The sequence below is a fragment of the Sinocyclocheilus rhinocerous genome, unplaced genomic scaffold (genome assembly GCF_001515625.1).
Source record: "Sinocyclocheilus rhinocerous isolate Xijiao unplaced genomic scaffold, SAMN03320098_v1.1 scaffold344, whole genome shotgun sequence".
Taxonomy (NCBI): domain Eukaryota; kingdom Metazoa; phylum Chordata; class Actinopteri; order Cypriniformes; family Cyprinidae; genus Sinocyclocheilus; species Sinocyclocheilus rhinocerous.
Genome location: NW_015627959.1, coordinates 603061 through 624768, shown reverse-complemented (window position 1 = coordinate 624768; position 21708 = coordinate 603061). Strand labels below are relative to the sequence as shown.

The 21708-nt window shown below is 38.1% G+C and overlaps 1 protein-coding gene across 13 annotated transcripts in view; it reads left to right on the top strand.

Annotated features, from left to right (window-relative positions):
• The window catches only part of LOC107737101 (teneurin-3), a 318045-nt gene that overhangs the window by 214980 nt on the left and 81357 nt on the right, over nucleotides 1-21708 (top strand). For all 13 annotated transcript variants that reach the window (XM_016548517.1, XM_016548522.1, XM_016548525.1 and 10 more), the window contains 2 exons: nucleotides 10578-10700; nucleotides 20277-20482. In XM_016548517.1, coding sequence (XP_016404003.1) covers nucleotides 10578-10700; nucleotides 20277-20482 — 329 coding nt within the window. The remainder of the gene's footprint in view (nucleotides 1-10577; nucleotides 10701-20276; nucleotides 20483-21708) is intronic.

Genomic DNA, 21708 nt, shown 5'->3' with positions numbered 1-21708 from the left:
GGATCGTCAATGGGACAGTCACAAGCCTCCCGGTTTTCATCCAAAATATCTTAAATTGTGTTCCGATGATGAACGAAGCTTTTACGGGTTTGGAACGACATGGGGGTAAGTGATTAATGACAAAATTTTCATTTTGTGGTGGACTATCCCTTTAAGATAAAAATAGTCTTGGAACCTCTGCTTTCTGTTTTAATTACTTTAACACTCTGCATCCTGAACGCCAAGACAACCCTGAAACCTGGAATTATTGAACTGTGATTGAATAATTTTATTTATAATATATACTATTTATAATATATAATGTTTTTAAAATTATTAATAAATTATTTTAAAATAAATAACAATTGATCTAAATGTATGTCTCAATTAATTTAATTATATTTATTTTTATTATATTTGCATATAATATTATTGTATTATTAAGTAATGATTTATTGCTTCCTTAAGACTGACTAGTAATTTGGGCAACCCAAAATACATGTACTTTTGCACATCCCTACTTTGCAGCTCCTGAATAAAGGGAGGGCATCATGTCCCCCAAACCACTTTGCCTTATATATTCAGAATTTTTACTACCACTTGATTTTTAAGTAAGTTTACGTAGCTATAATTTCATTCAGGTTACCCCTAGCAAGCCTGCAAAATGTTGTTATGGATGTGAAGTACTATTTAAAAATCAACTGCTTTGTCAATTACATTGCCATGGAAACCACTGCAAATTTTTGTCTATTACTCAGTCACCTGCACAGTGGTCCATGTAGCCTTTGTTGCCATAGTAGCAGAAGAGTAACGGCCAGATCGACAGACACACATTTATTTTCCTGTTGCATCGTCATGGTTTTAAGTTCGCTTTCTTTCAGTATTTATCACATACTGTGTGCCAAATGTAGACAGCCTTGTTTAAGCTTCCTCTCTGAATGGAGCCAGTTGTTTCCTCATTCCATACAAATGTCACGTTGATGAGAGGATTTGTGAATGGCCTGTAGAGATGCTGTTTTGCACTGTGAAGTGGGCTGGTTTGTCTCAAAGGCACGATGGTTCTGTTGAACCGCATGGGAGAGACAATGATACAGCAGGCATTGGGCATCTGTTTATTTTTCTTCAGTCAATCTTCTGCTACAATATGAGTGTTCTTTACTCCTGGCCATTTTTGTAATGGTTCTGTTACTGAAGAGAGAAGGGAAGCACATACAGAGAGAAAGGGAGGAGAGAGAGAGGTATAACAGGCTTTCTGTTATATGGTGGTTCTCACGGATATATTCCAAAATAGAACTGACATTTTTGTTCTTCTGTAAGCTTAAGGAAAAAGATGTGCTTAATCTTCAAATGTCATTCATCCACTTCAGACTGTTATATGTGGTTGAATTTGACAAAAATCTCCAAAACATGTCATATTTCACTCCAAAATCAAAAGAAAAAAAAGAACTTTTTGCATAAAGAAAATTAAGCTTGTTATTAGAATTATTATAATCCCTCTGAAACCCCTCTGTAACTCAAAACACGCCATTCTTATCATTATAATGTAAATAATTATTTAAATTCTGCATTATAAGTACTGTTGTAACATAAAAATTAAGATCTAAAATATATAGGTAAATATCATTGTATATGCTGTGCTGATTTACATTTATATATTAATTTTAATTGAAAAAATAAATAATTACATCAAATAAATGCATACATTTAATATAGTGCATGCTCATCATTACTGCATTATATGATATTGGTAACACTTTACAATAGTTTTACAAAAAACACTTTACAAAACCTATTAATGTTAGTTAACTTACATTAACTAACAATTAACATTACATTTGTTACAGACTTTATTAATCTTTGTTAATGTTAGTTAATAAAAATACACATGTTCCTTGTTAGTTCATGATAACATTGTAGACCAAAGTACATTGGTTTCACAAAAATAAAGTAACAGAACACCTAATGAATGATATTTGTAGAATGTGCCATGTGATCCAATCAACTGCACAAGACAGGCACAATTCAATACAATTCTTTGTATTGATGACGTCAAGACTGGCCTCCAAAGTCAATAAGAGGAAATGAAGTGCCCTCCTTTTCCTTTCTCAGTGCAATATTGCTCCAAACCTATTCAGTGCTGTAGCGATCCAGCGGCCCTCTTTTATCATAAAGTCATAAAGGGATGAGAGGACAGCATCAGTGAGTCCCTTTTATATCCAAATAGGAATGCATTTGTTCAGTCAGTGGCCTTTCATTATTGTCCGCTTTTGTGTCACGTTGAGAGAAGTCATTTTGTAGTTCAATTTTTCACTGCTGGGATTGACAAGATGTACAGTATTAAAGCCTTCTCAGTGTTAGAGCTGTGTTCAACAGGTTTAAAGAAAGCAGTTGGATTCTCTGTGTGATCAGCAAGCAGAGTGGCTGAATAACAAAAGCTATTTTTTCTCTTTAGATAGAAAGCCAAATCCATTTCGGAGTTAATTATTGCACTGTATTCGAGACAGTTCAGCAGCTTCCAGAGAGCTATTTACTGACACTCCACAGCCAGGTCTGCTGCTTTTGTCAATACAGCTGCTAATAGAGCAGAGATCACAACCATCTAGAGAGACTGAAAGAAACAAGATTACAGAGTTTTCATCCAGCGTCACAAAATAATTGGTCCATAATGGCCATCTCTTTTATTCTGTATCTTCGTCGTCTTAGATGTGCACTGGCCTTATGAAATAATATCAGCTTATTTGGCCTGTTCATGCAAAGTAAAAAGTTTGTGGGAAGAAATGCATCATGTGACTTTTTGAATTGTTGTTTTTAAAGTCCTATCATAATAGAAAGTTGTTAGTTATTATCAGCGTCATTATGAAGATAGCGTTTGTACCGTGTCTTGCTTACAACCAGCGGGGTGTCACTGGCCAGACCCACAGCAGCTCTGATCATTACTGCATTTTAAGATTCCTGAAGATGCACACAGCAGGACATTTAAGAGCATCACAGGAATTATGGAAATATATGGAGGGCTAATCATGACAGTGCCCTGTAGGGGCCAAACATTAACAAGCCCGAAAACAGATTTCTTCTCACTTTCTTTTATCTGTGGCTGTTCCTTGTCCCGTCACAGCTTTCATTATCAGACCTCATTATCCCTCTGAATTTCAAATGACTGATGTTATGGGAATACACAATGGAACATTGTTACTGCACTTTTTCTTCCTGTTCAAGATGTTTCCACAAATGGGCTTGCCGATAGATTTACCAAATGAGTTTTCATTTACTAAATGACTTCTGTTCCTCCCAAATTACTGCACAGAATTAATAAAGTTTAGGTTAATAATAAGTTAGACCTACTTAAAGAGTTTGACAATCCTTAACCATCACTACCTAAATCTGAGGAATTAACTGTTATTTTAAAAACAAGCCTATTTTTAAACATAGGCCAGATTTTCCACAGGAGAATACTAAAATTATATTTTCTTACAAGGCAATGTACTTGAATATTGTCCACCTGCAGAGCCCTAGAATCACACATCACAGCAGTTTCCTGACAGCGGTGCCAGTGACAAAATAAGTTGCATTACTGGCCTTACACCACTTTGAGTTTTGGAGCATAACCTTATCCACATTTTGTGCCTGATATTTCTAAAACATATTTAACTGAGATATTATATGCTTTGTTGTTGATCATCCCTTTTCTTTCTGCTTTTAGTGCAACTGGATTATTCCCAGCTAACAAAAATTATATTATAAGAACGCTTTGTCCATTCATATTAAGTAACTAAAACATTGTTTCTAAATGTTTTCTGAACTTTCAAAACATCCAGATTAGGGATGTAACGATTACCGGTTTTACGATAAATCATGATAAAATGCCCTGACGGTTAGTATTATCGTTTAAAATTTAATTATCATCAAAACCGTGTTTGATTATTGCGATTTTGAAAACTCGCGGTAAATCCTGTCCAGCCAGCATCAGTCTGACGCAGAAGCAGCACGCAATGTTGTTGTTGTTTTTTTGCACGAGACGAAATGGCGGAAGGCAGTGACAGCGCTCGGGAGATTTTTCAGCCATCTAAGAGGACCAAATCGGTGGTCTTGTCGTATTTTGGCTTTTACAAGAGTCCTGAAGACAATTTAATCGAGGACGGTCACCCTGTCTGCTGATCTTGCAAGAAGAAAGTCGCTGCAAAAGGGGAAAATGTGTCAAATTTGCTCTAATATTGATAACCGTGATAACTTTGGTCACTATAATCATGATATGAAATTTTCATACCGTTACATCCCTAATCCAGATTTTAAAAAAATAATATAAAAACCTTTTGTTTTCCCTTAGTTATGTGAAGGGTTAGGGAATTCAGTTTTATCATTTTGCAAACATTATGCGAATGTTACTGTTCCCTAAACATGTCCAACTAAAATGTTTCAGAAAAAAAATTTCCAGAATGATGTATTATTAATGTATTTGTGCTAACGTTTTGAGAACATTATTAAAGACCAGATGTTAGAACATCAGAGAAACAGGGCTAATGTTCTATTTGCGTTATTAGAAGGACATTTGTTCATAACTTTGAGAGAACAGGGCCAGAACGTTAGATGATGTTTTGAGAACATTCCCTGTTTGCTGGGTTCCTACCAATATGCAGTACATATTGCTGAATTTATGAGTCTTCTTAAAACTGCTGCTAGGCCACTTCAACATCTGAATAGTGAAGGCTAAACAAATCAATCAATAAATGAGAAAATATTATGCTGCAACACTAAATTGATTTAATACTTGTAATTTTTCTTATCTAGTTGGATTAAACAGACTATGCAAAAAGTGCAGTTAAAGAGTATCCTAATGAATGGCCTCTCTGACTAGTTGTATGTATTAAAAAAGAGAGAGAACTGTAATATTTGATTCATAAAGCATTACAACCAAGCTAGCATTAAATGACAAGATGCACATCTATGCAGTTATCAAGTAAACACAGTGGAATTTTTACTGTAAACTTCTGTAAAAACTGATGACGTGATGGTTCTTCTGCAGGTGGATGTGTCTTTAATTATGCACAAGAATGCATTATATTTTGAGTAAAACGAGTTCAATGTATGCAGCGTCTTGGTCTCACGGTGTCTCACACTGTCAACTTTGCAGATGGAGAACATATCCTCCTCTTTGGTTTCACACAGCAAACAATGCCTCGCTCGCTATGCGTCAGCAGCTCTTCCAGCTACTAAGAAAACCCAGAGCCTTTTCTCTGTCAGTCCCATCTGGTGTGTCAGACCTCAGCCATCTCCGCTAAGCCCACACCCACACAACAAGACAGACAGAGAACAGGGAAATCAGGTTTCTCTCCCTCTGTCCTTGTTCAACAGGGGTAACATAGCCATGTAGAGATTTTTCATGAACGCTCGATCAATACCACATCCTCTGAGGATGGCTGGATGGAAGTTCACCCAGATACCTCAAACATGTTGAGAGGCTCCTCTAACCGCCACTAAAATCTCACTAGAACGACAGGTTAACTGAATGGGCCTCAGACCAGATTTTTTTTACTCACTTAACTGCTCCCTGAGCTTCTGGAAAAGATAGTTCTGAGGCAAGACTGATGCAGCACAAGTCCTGATGGAAGGGCTTCATGCCAGCATATGCCTTTCCAGCAGTTTTCATTTCATAGTTGTTCACAAGTCCTTTTTTTATCCTAAGCAGTTAAGCTGTCCACTGTTCTTTAGAATAACTGTGCACATCCTGCATATACTTTGTTTTCCAGCATATTTTGGATATTTTAGCTTTTTCATGTTTTTTTTTTTTCTTGGACTACAGACCTGATCTCCGAATCAATATGTAAAATTGACTATTTATTAAGCAAAACAGAAAAAATATCATGTTAAATTATTTGTGCATTCATGAGCAAAGCATGGCTTCACAACCAAGACATCTATACACCCTCCCTCAACTATTCCCTTTTTTAAAGTAAAGTGATGCACATGGTGAGTAAGTTACCTCTTCTGAACAGAGTGCCGATGGCCTCTCCACCTTGCTTCTAGCATTGAGGCCAAAAGCTGGAGAAACTCATAAAGGTGCCCCAGTGGACCAAACACCAGCCAGAGGAAGCATGGCATGCCAAGATTTCCTCAGTCCTGTTTTAAAAGATGGAGAAGCTGTTCATAAATACTTCACAGCTTTTCACACCTCTGAAAAGCATTTTACATTTAGGCACAGCCAGGCAGAGTTTTTCATTCGGACTCTGTCTCCACGAATGAGTAGTGACACTCTGGAGAAAATATTAACTCAGTCTTTCCACAGTGCACTCTTATTTTCACAGTTTAGCGAGCTGCTTTGTCCTCCCACTTATGTTTTTCACTAAATTATTTTAGAATAATTAATAGTCTGAGTCATTTTTTTTTTTAATCTGTACCTTGTTCACCCTGAATTCGAAAAAGCAAGTTTTGATTGACATTGATGAAATTTCTGAATACACATAAGTATTTTTTTTTTTAAATAAGCATACAAAAATGTAGCTTTGGTGCCTTGCAAAAAGTGGTTGATGATTGTAAATAAGGACGGTGAGAGTTTGAGGTAATTTATGTGGGTGATTTGGAAATGCTCAGGGGACAGGCTGTCAACGGCTCTACTCACAACACCCTGAGGGATGGAAGGACATTTGGTTTTGCCCTTGATTTATTGCTGCAGAAAGTCTTTTTTATTCATTGGCGTGTCTCCCTCGCAGTTAAATGCAACGGTTCACGACTGTTAATTTTTTTGTTTTGTTTTTTCAGTTTTGTTGGTGTTGCTTGCTGTTTTTTTTCCTCACACTAATTCTGAAAATAGTTTCTCGTTGAGTCACAGAAAGCCAGTTTCCCCATCCTCTTGCTAATGATCATAAATGACATACAGTGAGAAATATGGAGCTGTATTTTAAGATGAAGCGTCACTGGGTCCTCGATAGCATTGCAAGTCCCACTGGTTACATAACCACCAATCCTGCCTTGTATAAGTTGCCTTGCATTTAGTTAACTGTAAATCTTACCACTCTGCATGTGAACCCTGCCCTGGTGAAAACTCATTCTTCCTGCTTCCTCTCTTTTTCATTCATTCTGCATACACCTGAGGCAGCAGCGGCCCACTTCCAAACTGATCAGGCATTGTGCTTCCCTCCATTGCCCTCTTTCTCTCTCTTTCTCTCCACTCACCCCATGTAGAATTGGTCTTTCTCTGAAGCCTGCTTTATCATTCATCGCTCCGTTCCCAAGCCTCATCAACAAAGCGATCCACCTCCCATGATCTTGCCCACCTTTAGCTGTTTTAGCACTCGCGAGACAACCGAGGGAAAGGAAATGAGGAAAAAACCTAACAGCCAATTTACATTCTTTGTCAGCTGAGAGAACTAGACGCTTTTTTATTTTGCACTTGGCGCATTTGTGTTCTAATAGCCTGGATGTGTTCCATACACATGCATGATTGTTCCCGAATGCCCTGCGGCACTTAGATCCATGCGTGCCCATAAATTTGTCTTCTTTTTAAGATTTATTTATTCATCCACACTAGTTTCAGTTTCAGATATTGCAACAAGTGAATCCAACTGACCATCAAGAAACTGTTTCATTAACAATAAGAATTCGATACAGAGGTGAAAAACTTTGCACTTCCATATTCGTTTCTCGTTTACGATGCCGAAAGTTAATGGAGTAGCCTGCTCAAAAGTGTGTCGGCAAGCAGCTCAATCAGATCAGCAGGGGGTGGCCATCTTTCTGCCGGAGAAGTCAATACCGCCCACTCTCCCGTAACCCCCTGCTTCGGCTAAGGTCAGAGTGCTGGACATTGGCTGCTCCGTGAACGGGCTGACCCAGCGGGTATCTAATTTAATGAGAGAAAGAGTGAGAGAGGACCAGACAGAAAGATATAGAGTTAGTTTGGAGGATGAGCTTAAGGAATTTTATAAGCCAATTACTGCTCAAATACTTTAATGAAACTCTCTCGCACCTCAACTCTTCAATACTCTCTCTCATTAACGCTCCATGTCGTTGGAGCGCTTTAGCTGTATAATGTTACAACGAGCTGGAGAGCTTTATCTGCACATTTCAGGAATACCAGCAAAAGCCTACAGCTCCAGATAACAAGCACACATAAGAAACTTTACACACACAAGTAAACACACACAAATACACCAGCACAGAGAGAAGGAGAATGATTTATGTGGGGAGGTTGTGTGTGTACTCTGGGGGCATGAAGAGACCCAGTGGGGGTTGTTGGCAGGTCTAAATTACCTTTATTAGAGCCAACGTCTGCAGCTAACACTGCTGTTACTCAGAGAGAGGATCAGTCTGTCCCCTCAGAGCAGCCCACCTCAGCACAGCTACCACACACACCTACATACAAGGACCCATATACAGTATCTCCAATGAGATTCTCATACTAATGCAAGACAAAAACAGCTAATGATATCACAAATCACGGGGACATCACAATTACCACTAGATTAAGGCTCTAAATAGCATTGTTGTTCAATTGTTCAGCCAAACATGAAAATACAGTATATTTTTTCAATCTCATGTTGATTCAAATTTGTATGTATGACTTGCTGTTTTCTGCTGAACACTGAAACATTTTAAGGGACTTTCATGCTGCTCTTTGCTATGCAATAAACACATACAGAGAAGACAGGCAATTCAGCTCCAAATAGGACAAAATATGTATCATAAAAGTATATGATAATCTCCTGAAGCTGATACTGTAGTTTTGTGTGAGAGACAGACCGAAATGAAGCCACTATTACAATATTATATTGTATGACATAATATTGTCCTCTGCTATACTGTAGCTCTCAGATCTGTTTAATGCATAGACATACTTAAATCTGTGAATGACATATATGAGATAAACATTTTCTTTTAGAATCTTCAAGAATCTTTATTTTTGGGTGAATTGTCCCCTTAAGGTTCTGGGATGACTATATATATGTTATGGATTTGATCCAGGTAGGGTTAAGATTGAAATGGAGAAAGCTTACACAAATCGCTGCAGTGTATTCCTCAGTGTCTGCAAAACGAATAACCTACCTATTCCTCCATTACAACTATTTTAGAGCAGTATTTTTGTCAACCCCTTGACATTTCACTGTATTTCCTCTCAGTTTACAGCCAACTGGTTCCCCATATAAGGATCAGGCCTCATGATGGCTTAGTTCCTACAGAATCCTACAGATTGTACACTATCCTGTATGACCTTTCCAAGCATGTGCTTTAGACGCATCACCAGGAAAACAAAACATGCTCAAATGGGTGCTGATTCACGCAGGTCGTCATGCTGCCCACAGGGGCCGTTTGCAGAATCCGTGAAAGAACGTTTGGCAAACCCACCCTGAAATGTAGCCAGTTGTGTTTCTAGCCACACCTGAATTGAACCTCACAAATATTCTGTACAGGCCAAATGTGATTTTCAAACCTTTGAATTCCAAGCACGGTTTGGTAAAAACATTCAGACATTTCAGGAACAAGTGAAATGAGACAGCCAAAGCAGCTGTTTAAACATATTAGTCCACAGCACAGCCACACAGTCTCTCCTGTCACTAATACCAAATTCATCAGCTGAGGCTACTCTAGTATCTTAGAGCTATTTTAACTTGAGCTTTGATGAATGAATTGCTGTTCTCACTTGACACATAACAATGACTGTTTAAAGAGTTCCTCTGTGTAAAATAATGCACAAACAAATCAATACAAGACATGTAGCTGTTTATTCTTCTTTCAAAAGGTCATTATAGGGGCTTGATTACACAACATCTCTCTGATTAGTTTATTAGAATTTATCTTTAAAGTTGCCTTGTATCTGTAATTGCGACTGACTTTTCTTCAGTATTGTGACATTTTTCCAAGTGAAACAGCTTTTCAAACAAAAAGAAAAATGTAGAGCGGTTCTTGATTTTGTCCATTGGGAATGGATTGGATTGTTAGTTTACTGTCGCTTGCTAATTTATGCGATGGTTTCATGTGAGTGACAGGTTGCTGGAGGAGAGGGATTGAAACTCGTCTGGCTGTAAGACAGTTTTATTGCCCTGCGCCTGTGTACACATCATCAAGGAAGAGATGTTGTTGCGAGGGGCAAGGGACTTTGTTTTTGATTAAAGATTAAAGATTATGATGGCATGAGTTACTGCAGTATTCCATAAAAAATATGAATTGTGACCATTTTTTCTAGTGGTGTTTATAATGGGAAGTATCACCATTACTTTTGTTGATACTTTATGTGTTAATCTTTAGCATGTAACTTCTCCCACTCATTTTGTGATGCATGAATAAATGTTGAAATCATATGGCTTATTAAGTACAAGATGTCCTGTTACTTTTCTAAGTGGTCAAACCAGACAATAAAGATCCCCTAGACACTGAAGGAGGGTCCCAAGTCATATTCAAGAGCCAGAAAATCATAGAAACTTGGCGGTGAAGGTGACTTGGGCCATCAACCTGATAGCAACTGGCCCAAGCAACCATCCGTAAAGATGTTTTACAGGGGCAAAATATTGATTACATTACATTACAGCATTTTCACTCCTTCTGAATCCATTGCATCCTGTTCCTTTATTCTTAAGTGATCATTTCTCTCTCTTGTGTCTCTCTCTCCACAGCCATGCATCTCTTTGGATTGAATTGGCAGCTGCAAGAGACTGAGGGCTATGCTTTTGAGAACGGCCAGGTCAAATCTGACGTCACGGCAACCAACGCAGTTACTGCCCTGTCTACTGAGAACAGTAAGGGTCAAACGTACACGTACCCACTCACGCACTGAAGCATAATATGGCACAGGCACAATCTGTTCAAGCCCCTTCACCAGCACAAAACACATTTGCATTTAGTAAACAGACTGGAGAACACACACACACAGTAATAGGCTAGAGAAAATTACCAAACAGACTCACTCCTACACAACTACACCTCTAGGACCCTCCGCCATGAAGACCCACACTCCCTTAAATAAACATAACTTGAGCTAAACAAACACCCACACACACTCCCCCCCCCCCCCCCAGCCACAAACACACCCACACACAAATGGAAATCACTCACTCCAAAACCATTTTCTTTGCACCATGCCGTCTTTCCTGGCACTCGGATGTGCGTTTCAGAATTCTGTGGTGAGTATAAACCTCGCTGTGTTTGTGAGAGCAACAGGCTTACATTCCTCAGCATTTAGACAGCATTTGTGTTGGCTGTCACGGCTGTTGCAGACATGTCCGGGAACAGTCTGGCAATCAGGAAGATGAGCCAAAAAGCACATTTAGGTGAAAATATTGAGTTCAAAGAAGAGATTGTTTTAATGGGAGAATATGAGTGGGCTGTGTGTGTGCAGAATGCACAATAAATGAATTTGTGGGATTGTCTGGGCCTTTCAGACCATGAAGCCAAGTAGTGAGAATTGCGAAATGCCCTGGCATTCTACCCAGAATCTCTCTTTCTTTATCTTTCTCTCTCTTGAAAGTAGGATTCACTCTGTCCTTAATATTAGCTGTCACACAAACCTACTGACCAGTGAAATGGAGTGCCATTTTTACATGCACTCAGAAACACACATTGGCTACGCTCAAACAGCAGCAGAAATGGCTGTCAGTCATGTTTTACAGTGCTAAATTCAGTTCCATTCATGCTTAATTCGATTATAAATGGAACAATCAACTGACTTAAACTTTCAGCATTCACAACTGCATTTTAAGAGTGAGTTTGGTAAACCTTTGCTGTGTGAATGTTGGACTATTATTACTCTCACCACAAAAAGTGAATTTCTTAAATAGTATGTTAAAAAAAAATTACAAATAAACATTGAAAAGAAAATATGTAGAGCAGGGACTTGGTTCTGTGCATTGGTTGTTGAATGGATTTTGCGATGAGCTTGCAGGGGCTGGATTAAATGGACTAAATGATTCAAGAATTCTTGCATAAATCACCAAAAAGAAGTATGTCATTTTCACAAGATTTTGATAAAAAATTACGAGCTCACAAATTTTTATTTTTTTTATTAAACATACATGGATGAGCCGTTAGCAATAGAAAAAAAGACTTCAAATTACTTTAAATCAAGATTCATTTACTTGAGGCAAAGTGACATATCAAGTCTTTTTTTTCTGATAAATTTATCAAATTCAGCATTCACAACTGCATTTTAAGAGTGAGTTTGGTAAACCTTTGCTGTGTGAATGTTGGACTATTATTACTCTCACCACAAAAAGTGAATTTCTTAAATAGTATGTTAAAAAAAATTAAAAAATAAACATTGAAAAGAAAATATGTAGAGCAGGGACTTGGTTCTGTGCATTGGTTGTTGAATGGATTTTGCGATGAGCTTGCAGGGGCTGGATTAAATGGACTAAATGATTCAAGAATTCTTGCATAAATCACCAAAAAGAAGTATGTCATTTTCACAAGATTTTGATAAAAAATTACGAGCTCACAAATTTTTATTTTTTTTATTAAACATACATGGATGAGCCGTTAGCAATAGAAAAAAAGACTTCAAATTACTTTAAATCAAGATTCATTTACTTGAGGCAAAGTGACATAACATATCAAGTCTTTTTTTTCTGATAAATGTATCAAAATTAAATGAGTTAATTCTTAAAATATAGGAAAATATCTTTCTGTCCACTGCGGGAAGAAAAATAAACTTGTTTTCCTTTTGAATAAGTTACATTTTCTTTCCCATTGGCAGATATTTGTTCTTGCTTTAAACAAACTTTTTTAATTAAAAAAAAAAAAATAATAATAATAATAAAATATCAGAAAACAAAACTTCTTATCTTACATTATTTTGTTTCTCAAGTGGATCGTGTCATACAGTGCAATTGTGTTTTATTCATGTTGTGTTTTTTCATGTAGAGTTTCAGTATTTAAAAAAAAAACATAGATACATGTTTCTTTTGAGGGTTTTCGATCCAGTCATTGTATTTTCTCCAGATCCGCTCTCATCAGTTTTGTGGTCTGGTCATGACCCAGATGTTGCGTTCTACACTAGAAGGAGGATGCAACACTCTAGTTGAATGAGCTCGCAACCTGAACGGGCAGTCGAGAGTGACCGACTGAAAGGGAACTCATTTGTTTTCTCCAAAGGGAAAGCCATTATGTATACCGTTCAATACCGCTGTCTTTTTGTCAGATTTTCAAATACTTTTTTTGCTTCAAATTAAAGTTTGTAAAGTTGTAATTCACCTTATAGCTGGTTGGCTTGTTACATGGCATATAACGCTTTAACAAAGCATTTTTTAAAAATCCCTATAGGAAAAATGAATAGAAAAAAATACCAGAACCAAGGCTGCTGAAAAAGTGGGCGGGCACTAATGCATTCTATATACATCTGTGCTTTACAGGAACCAGTGAGATTGCACTGTGGGCAGAGCAAAGTTGTGGCAGATTAAGAGAAGAGCTCATATTAAAATGCAAGAGATGCTTTTGTCAACATGGTGTAAAGCACTTATGATTAACAGCATAACCTAAATAACAAATACAATAAGAAATAAATAACCTCACAGAAACAGGCGCTATCGTTTTCTCCCACCCACCAGCAGGTGTATTCCCACAAGGTCTCCCTCACTTAAGTACTAATTCAAGCACTCAGACACAGGGGGACACACACTCATGCTGTGAAGATGGATGGCCATATGTTTGAAGGCCATTATGATGATGCCCCTTACAGTAATGTGTTTGTTCTTGAGGTGATGGACGTGTCCACGCTTGCAGTGATGTAGCATTAGATCAGGGCATTTTTGCATCAGCTATAAGACATTTTCAGTCTCTATAATGTCTATTTGTCATCAGCAGAGTTAAGAAATTGGATGTGCTTTTATCAATTGGTCATAAATTGCGGGTAAATTGATTGTTATGCAGTTATATAGGCGTCTGTGGCTGTTTAGTTACACAGCAAGGGGAAGTCATTCATCTCCCCTTAAGCAGCAGTGACACAATCAGGTTACATGTATTTGAGCAGAATTTGCATTCAGCATAGTCAGTCTTTTGTTTCCTAGCACTAGCCCCCACCTTGCTTTTTTCCCTTTCTCATTGAAAGAAATAAAAATGTGTATGCCATTGAGTGCAGGGGAATGTTAATGTGTTAACAGGGCAGGAGAATTTGCTATGGCAGAAGCTTCCAGCGGTGGGTCTTTAGTCTGCTGTGAGGGCCAAACTGGATGAGGGGGGTCCTGTAGAAGAGCAGCTAGTTAATGAAGCCATCAGCAATGTGAACAATCACACTCTCAATCAATACAGACAGCAGCTAGCACCCCCAGCTCCTTCAGTTAACCTTGATCTGTGCGTGCATGCCCACCAACACCACCACCGCTCTCTGTGAAGGACGTGTCACATACAAACACAGGCAGAAAACTGCAGTCTGGCGATTTCGGTCAACATACAGTGGGTATAGAAAAGAATCACATTTTGTTGAACCCTTTAAAATAATCAAATTTTGTTGCTTTGCAGCCTGAAATGAAGACAGACACAGTTTGTGTTTTATCCAGTTGTATTTACTCAGTGCAACCTATAAAATCCAAGTGAAAGATATAACACCAACATGTCAGAAAAAAATGTAAAAAATTTAAACCCAGAACCACTGAGTTAGAAAACGGATCACCCCCTTGTGTCAGTATTTTTTGTTGAACCACCTTTTGCTTTAATTACAGCCTTTAGTCTGTTAGGATATGTCTTTCACATTATTTTAATTCTAATATGCTGATTTCACGCTCAACAAACATGTATTACTATTATCAATGTTCAAAACACTTGTGCTGCTTAATATTTTTGATACTTCTTTTTCACAATCGAATATTAAAAAGAACAGTATTTATTTTAAATAGAAATCTTTTGTAACAATGTATTTGTCTTTACGGTCACTATTGATGAATTTTAATGCATCCTTACTGAATTTTTTTCTATAGGTCTATCATAATGCGTGCGGTAGAGGGTTTAATTTATTTTTTGTTTAAATTGTACTAGCCCCAAACTTTTGAAAGGTAGTGTTTTTTCTTCGATAACTGACCAAAAACATTGATGAATCATCCTGCACTACACAGATATTTGTCAAATCGGAATGAGAATGAGAATGTCCCACAGAAAATTTTGCTCATCAAGCCACATCATGGGGTCTTTAATTAAGCAATATGACATGAGAAAGACAGCACAATTGTGAATGTTATACTCTATGGATTTTCCTCTATAAATAAGAAATCAGTTCTCAAATGAACCGAATCTAACTGCTGTATAATTATAAATATAGGCTAACCACGACCTCTATCTGTAAAAGGCTTACAGAATTTTCTTTCATTAAGAAAATTTTAGACATATTTAGCTCTTTCATGAACCATTTATCCTCACAAGGATGTCCCAGCTAGCTGGTTTTGTCAGGTTTTATTGTGTTTCTAGTGGGATTTTCAGACATTTCATGCCCACAAGGATAGAAAAGCTGCCAACACACACAGACACATGAATAGAAGCGCAGCAAATCCACACAGATACTTACTGACAGACTGAACATGCATCACACGCAGCAAAGTTTGACTTACATACCTGCTGTAGACCCTTTGAAATACGTACACACTCTCACTTATTTGTCTGTCTCTTCTTCTCCAGTGAAGAAAAAGCGAGTAATAACTGAGGGTGCTGCTGTTATCATCTGCAGTTCACCTTTCTTTGAGAGACAGCTGACCTAAAAGCACTCACTCCATAAAAGAGCTACAAGTGCTCTGTGTGTGTGTGTGTGTGTGTGTGTGTGTGTATGTGTGTACCTGTTTTTCTATTCTGGTGGGGACTTAAACCTGAATACACACAGATTCATGGGGACTCGTGTCACGGTGGGGACCTAAATTGAGGTCCCCACGGGTAAACAAGCTAATAAATTGCACATAATGAAGTTTTTTGAAAAGATAAAAAGGCAGAAAGTTTCCTGTGAGGGGTAGGTTTAGGGGTAGGGTTGGTGTAGGGCAATAGAATATACGGTCTGTACAGTATAAAAACCATTACGCCTATGGAGAGTCCGCACAAGGATAGCTGACCAGACATGTGTGTGTGTGTGTGCATGCGTGCGTGCGTGCGTGTGTGTGTTCAAAGCAGGGACAATAGCCTCAGTGCAGTTTCTTTCCTAAATGACAGGATGTGCTTTAGATTGCCTGTCTCGCTTCAGAGGTGCGTGTGTTTGTATGTGACTAGGACTGTAGGGAATGTCATTACCATATGAGGACTTGCTGTTTTTTTAAGAGATTGATTTCCATAAACACTGAAAAATGTAGACCAGTCGTTTTAATTTTCAGAAAATAATTTAGTGTTCCTCACACTGACTGCTTTGTATTCAAACACACACCCTTCAGAGACTCCATCATCCTCACACAGATGTGTGAAAGCTGTAGGCTTGCACTTAAAACTGAATTTTATCCCACTTTTTATCCCTGGTGCCTGGAAGTGGAACCTAACATTGCATTTAGCAATGTTTCATGGGGCCTTATTTATGTGCTGCACCATTCTTTAACAAATTATCTGAGCAGCTCTGTATTCAGTCCCACTGCAGCAACTAAGAGAGCCGAGCATGATACTCTCTCACACTCTCTTAATGAATATACCACCGCTTCTCCTAATGCACACGCAGGCACTCTTCCACAGGCTTCAGTGAATTAAAAACTGCTCAAGTGACTTTTCTGAAAGTCATAAAGAGGTGCTAAATCTGCAACTGAATGCATTTGGAAGAAGGGGAGACACTTGGCAAAATCACACGTGTAATGTTAATGTCTCTCAGGGCCCAACAGAAATGGTGAGAGAGGGAGAAAGTGGGGTGATGACAATAAAAGCATATGGAGAGAGTGTTTTGAAGGGAGTGAATAATAGGTATAAAGTGAGAGAGGCAGAAACAAGTGAATTAAAAGGGAAATCAAGGATAGGTGTAGGGCAGAGTGATCAGTCACAAAAAAAGTGTTTTGATTTTCATGGGTTTAGCCTCATGCTGTTGATACCCTGTCAATACAAGGGTTGTACAACCCCTTAATGGAAAAGTTCAATTCTGTCACTAATGTGCATTTTAGTAATTGTGTCAATGGGAGTACCTGACAGCACATACAGAAATAAACTTAGTACTTGGTTGTGTTTTTTTATGTGACATGTCAAGTCAAAAATAATTATTTTAAAGACCCTGTCTCAAGACCCATTCAGCTGTGCTCCGTCTAGCCATTTGAAAGTAAGAGTGTGTGTGTCTTGAGTCTTGACTGTTGCAGCTGTGGACTAAAAGTCACTGCGTGTGTGCAGTGTTGAAGCAAATTGCTGTCTAATGAGTCGTACAGTGAGACACCGGCGAAAGTCACACCATACCCAATGACAAAATTAAAAATGAGGCCTCTTTTTGACATGTTTTTGTATAGTTGCATGACCATGATTGAGTACTTGAGTGTAAACTTTGTCACAAACAGCTTGTCATTTGTCACTGCAGCAAGAAATCTACATCTCTCCTTTCTTTTAATTTGTTCAGTATGAAAGCAATAGCCTAAATATATTTTTTCCCATTTGTGTCCACATTATTACTACTAATATTAATTAATGTAGTTCAGCCAAAACATTTAATTCTGGCATAATTATTCACCCTCATGTCATTGTAAACTCGTGCTTTTTTTTTTGTAGAACACAAAAAAGCAGCAGTTTATTTTCCACATACTGTAGATCTTTTATATACAGCTATATTTCATTGCAACTAGGGGCTGTCAAGCTTCAAAGTTCTGAAAAAATCTGAAGTCATGAGATAGCTTTGTATGAAGAACAAACCTACATTTAATTCACTAAAAAATTTCACCTTTGGCCAAATGTCATGATATTAAACTGAGAAGATCTGAATGACAGAATTAGTAAATAATGTGATATTTTTTGTTGTTGTTTTTGTTGAACTGTTATTTTAAGGGGCAGTGTGTAAATTCTGTGCCAACAACCATAAATGTAAAAGTAATGGCATACCTGTATATACCCACATTCTTCCAGATTTTTGCTTTTTACAGAGCCAGAGACAGTCACTGAGACAAGTGTCATTTCTAAGGACATCCAGTCAGTGATATCTGTCAGATAGTAGTGGTATTTTATGTGGTATAGAAAAAAATACCCTTACCAACAGAAACATGCACACACATTTAAACAGTAAACATCAAGACAGTTTGGCAGATCACATGGCTAAGACGAAGAGAGAAGCCAAAGAAAGAGAAATAGAAAGAGAAGTACAGGGCTTTAGGGAGTCTTTGCATCTAGCCAAAACAAACCTACCACATCTCTGCGATTCTCATGGGCAAATGCCAATTCAATATCCATGTCCAAGAAACACCGCGGGCATCCCTGGCACACACAGAAAGCAAACCTCTTTTCCACTGGCATTCTTCTAAGCATACCATCCCCTTCTTTTTATCCTGTGGACAATACTGTTGATCAGAGCTTCACAGATGACTTATCTCGTTTGCTCTGTAGAGCATTTAGGGCCACAGGCGTACTCACATTAAAACTAACAGTCAGCAAGTCCTCTCTAATTACTCTTTCATTCACTCCAACATGCTCTTTATGTAACCGACTGACTGCATTAGCAACACGCGTATGGTTAGTGCCCGCATGCTACGGAATTACGCAATAATAATTAATGCAATATTAATGGCAGCTGCTCTCCATTAGCTAGCATATGAGCATAGCCTATTCTCCTTCTCCCATTACCGCTCCATTCCGCACTGTTGCCTTGTAACATGTTGTGAGGGGTTGGAATATGCTGAGGCTTCTGTTGGTGAGTTCATTGTGCGCTTGTGTGTGTAATTTCTAGACATTAGCTTTCCAGATTGTTTAACGAAGAGCTGAGAAGTCAAATAGCTTCGCTTATACTCTGCATATAATATTACCACAGTTGACTACTTTTGGAAAACAGTGGCTTGCCAATTACCATTATGGCTGATCTTTATAAATGCAACTATACTTGATGTATCAAGTTTATTCTAAATCTCGTCAAGGTCCCTTTAATATCAGGAAATTAATATGCCCACTGCTGACAAGGGTTGTGTTTTGCCAGGGATACTCGCTGCTTAACTACCATAGTATGATATATCATTGGAGAAATTAACAAGTTAGTGATGACTGTTTACTAAGATTACTGGTGTAAACAGTTGCCCTATTTGTTCTCTGTTGTTTTGTTTTATTTACAGATGTTCGGTTCAATCAAGGTTTTTTATTTTACGTAATAATCTGGATTTCCCCCAGGTTACTAGGTTACTTCAAAAACGGCTCTTTCATTGTCTTGACAAACTAAAAGATGTCAAATGAAATATGTATTCATATGAAATGACGGATATAGATTGTTCTGCATGTTAGCTTGCTTATTTTTCTCAAGAGCATAATCTGTCCACAAGTCAACATCATATGTTCATTGGAGCTTAAGTTTTAGGAAAAAAACTAATCGTTGAACTATGTTGCTAACAGTGAAACTCGTGACCATAGCTGGCTAACGATGCTTTTGATAAACATTAACATACCCTAGAGTATAATGGTATAAAATTTAGTTTTTTCTTTACTTTTGGCTGGGTAATTCACTGTGTTTTTTATCTTGGGAGTGAGGGTCAGAAAGAGTTGGTTTAAAGATGCTAATTAAATGCTGTATGAAGTGATTTAACGATTTCTGAAATGAGACTATTCTGGTATACCTCATGAATGTTTGATCACATTTCAGGCTATAGCAAGAATCACAATTGCATTGGCACACAAACATATATGCTGCTAATGGAGGAACTTTTAAACGGTTTCATTTAAAAAGAGATTCACTCATATACACCATCTGTGTTTCAGGTTCGGTTTGAACACATAGATTGTTGCTTAATACCTTTATAGAACATACTGACTGTGATGTGAAAATGTTACTGTATAGTTTGTTGTAGTTCCTGCTGCTGGTTGTTCTAATGTTATTGGTTTCCTGCCATACTTGCCATAACGCTTACATGATCACAAATGGAATATATTGCCTGTAAACAAGGCATTCGTGATGAACAAGATGAATGATTTTCAATGCATGAATCAAACTTCCTTGCAATGCCAAAAATTTCATGGTTCAACATGGATTTCCACACATCTCTTTTTAATTATGTCCCTGTATATGGGCAGAGGCAGATCATATAGAACAGGGAAATTGCTCACAGTTACCGTTAGCTTGTTTTCCATCTTGCATACATTCGAGCACAGTATCTCAGAGGGCCAAATCGCGTGTGCTGAAAATGAATAACTTCTACTTCCGGTAGGTTATAAGCATAATTATGGTTTGTCTGTCTCTTACAAATGTCATCTTCCTGTATCTGTCTTTCTAGGAGTTTACTTTCAAGAGAATAACACCATAGACACAGGTGAGGTGGATGTGGGCCGTAGAGCAGTACAGGATGTCCCTCCAGGAACTTTTTGGCGCTCTCAGCTCTTCATTGACCAGCCACAGTCCCTCAAGTTCAACATCTCTGTCCAGAGAGGCGCCCTGGTGGGGGTCTATGGCCGGAAAGGCCTGCCGCCCACACACACTCAGGTATCAGAGACATTTTTTGTTGCTGTTCTTGAAATGAATGTTCCACTTTAACCGAGAAATGTATATATTGGTTTGATGATGCCTACTCAAATGTTACAGACCAAGGGACTTGAGATTTTCTCCAGAACACTTTATTGTAGTTAGTGCTGCCAAAATTAGCACACTAATGCATGCGATTTATTTTTTTCAGTTTAACATGTAAAAAAAATATTTAACGCAATTAACTCCACTCGGTGGAGCTAGGTTTGGCCACCCCACTCACAACTGCTGCTTCTGTCTCTTTTTTCTTGACGAGAATTGCGTTTATTTACATGCAGAACATCTTTACGACCACATCAAATGGGAGATTTTCAGACACACACTCCAACTTCACCTCAGTGCCAGGCGCTAGCACGGAAAAGGTACAGGTGACGAGGGAGCTTCAGTAGAACAACAGTGAACTGCGGTCAGATGAGATGTTGTCAGTAAAAACAAATTTTCCTGTCCTGTCAGCCATTATACTGTGCTCGTAGCACGTGCTCTTCAATTGCACGCACAAAAGCAGTGGCGCGCACTGTGCATTTCATATTACAAGTGCAAAAGAAACTACGAGCATGCAGTGTTGTAGTTATGTCATCATTTAAGTCATGAAGTTACCAAAAAGGCGATTAAAGCTGCTTTAAAACTGTGCATGCATGTATTTGTTATATATGAGTCACATTAAAGTGCCCCTATTATGCAATTTTTAAGGTTGCTAATATTGTTTTATGAGTCTCCTAAAACAGGTTTACATGCATTCAAGGTCAAAAAACATGTTAGTTTTCTCAAAAAATTGATTTAATTTTACCTAATTTCTAAATGGTTCGTAAACGACTCGTGCGAAGCAGTTCAAAGAATCAGTCTCTCTAAACCCCTCTTTTCCGTGAGCCCTCACTGCTGTGATTAGTCAGATGGGGCAGTCATTTGTGATTGGTCCAGAGCCGTAGAGAGATTGGCTCTGGATTGGTCTACCGTGTACAGCGCGTGTTGGAAACGAAATGCCCATTGCAATGAAGGAATGACAGCCTGGAGACTTGTCAATACATAGAAAAGATGGTATCGATTGTACCTTACCAATTCGAGCTGGAGTCTGATGATAAAACGGTTGAACTGGCTAATCGACAAGAGACTGATTCACAAGCACGACTGGAGCAGGACGTCTCTCAGTGGTAGGTGTCAAGTGTTAACAAGTTTGTGGTAATTATAAG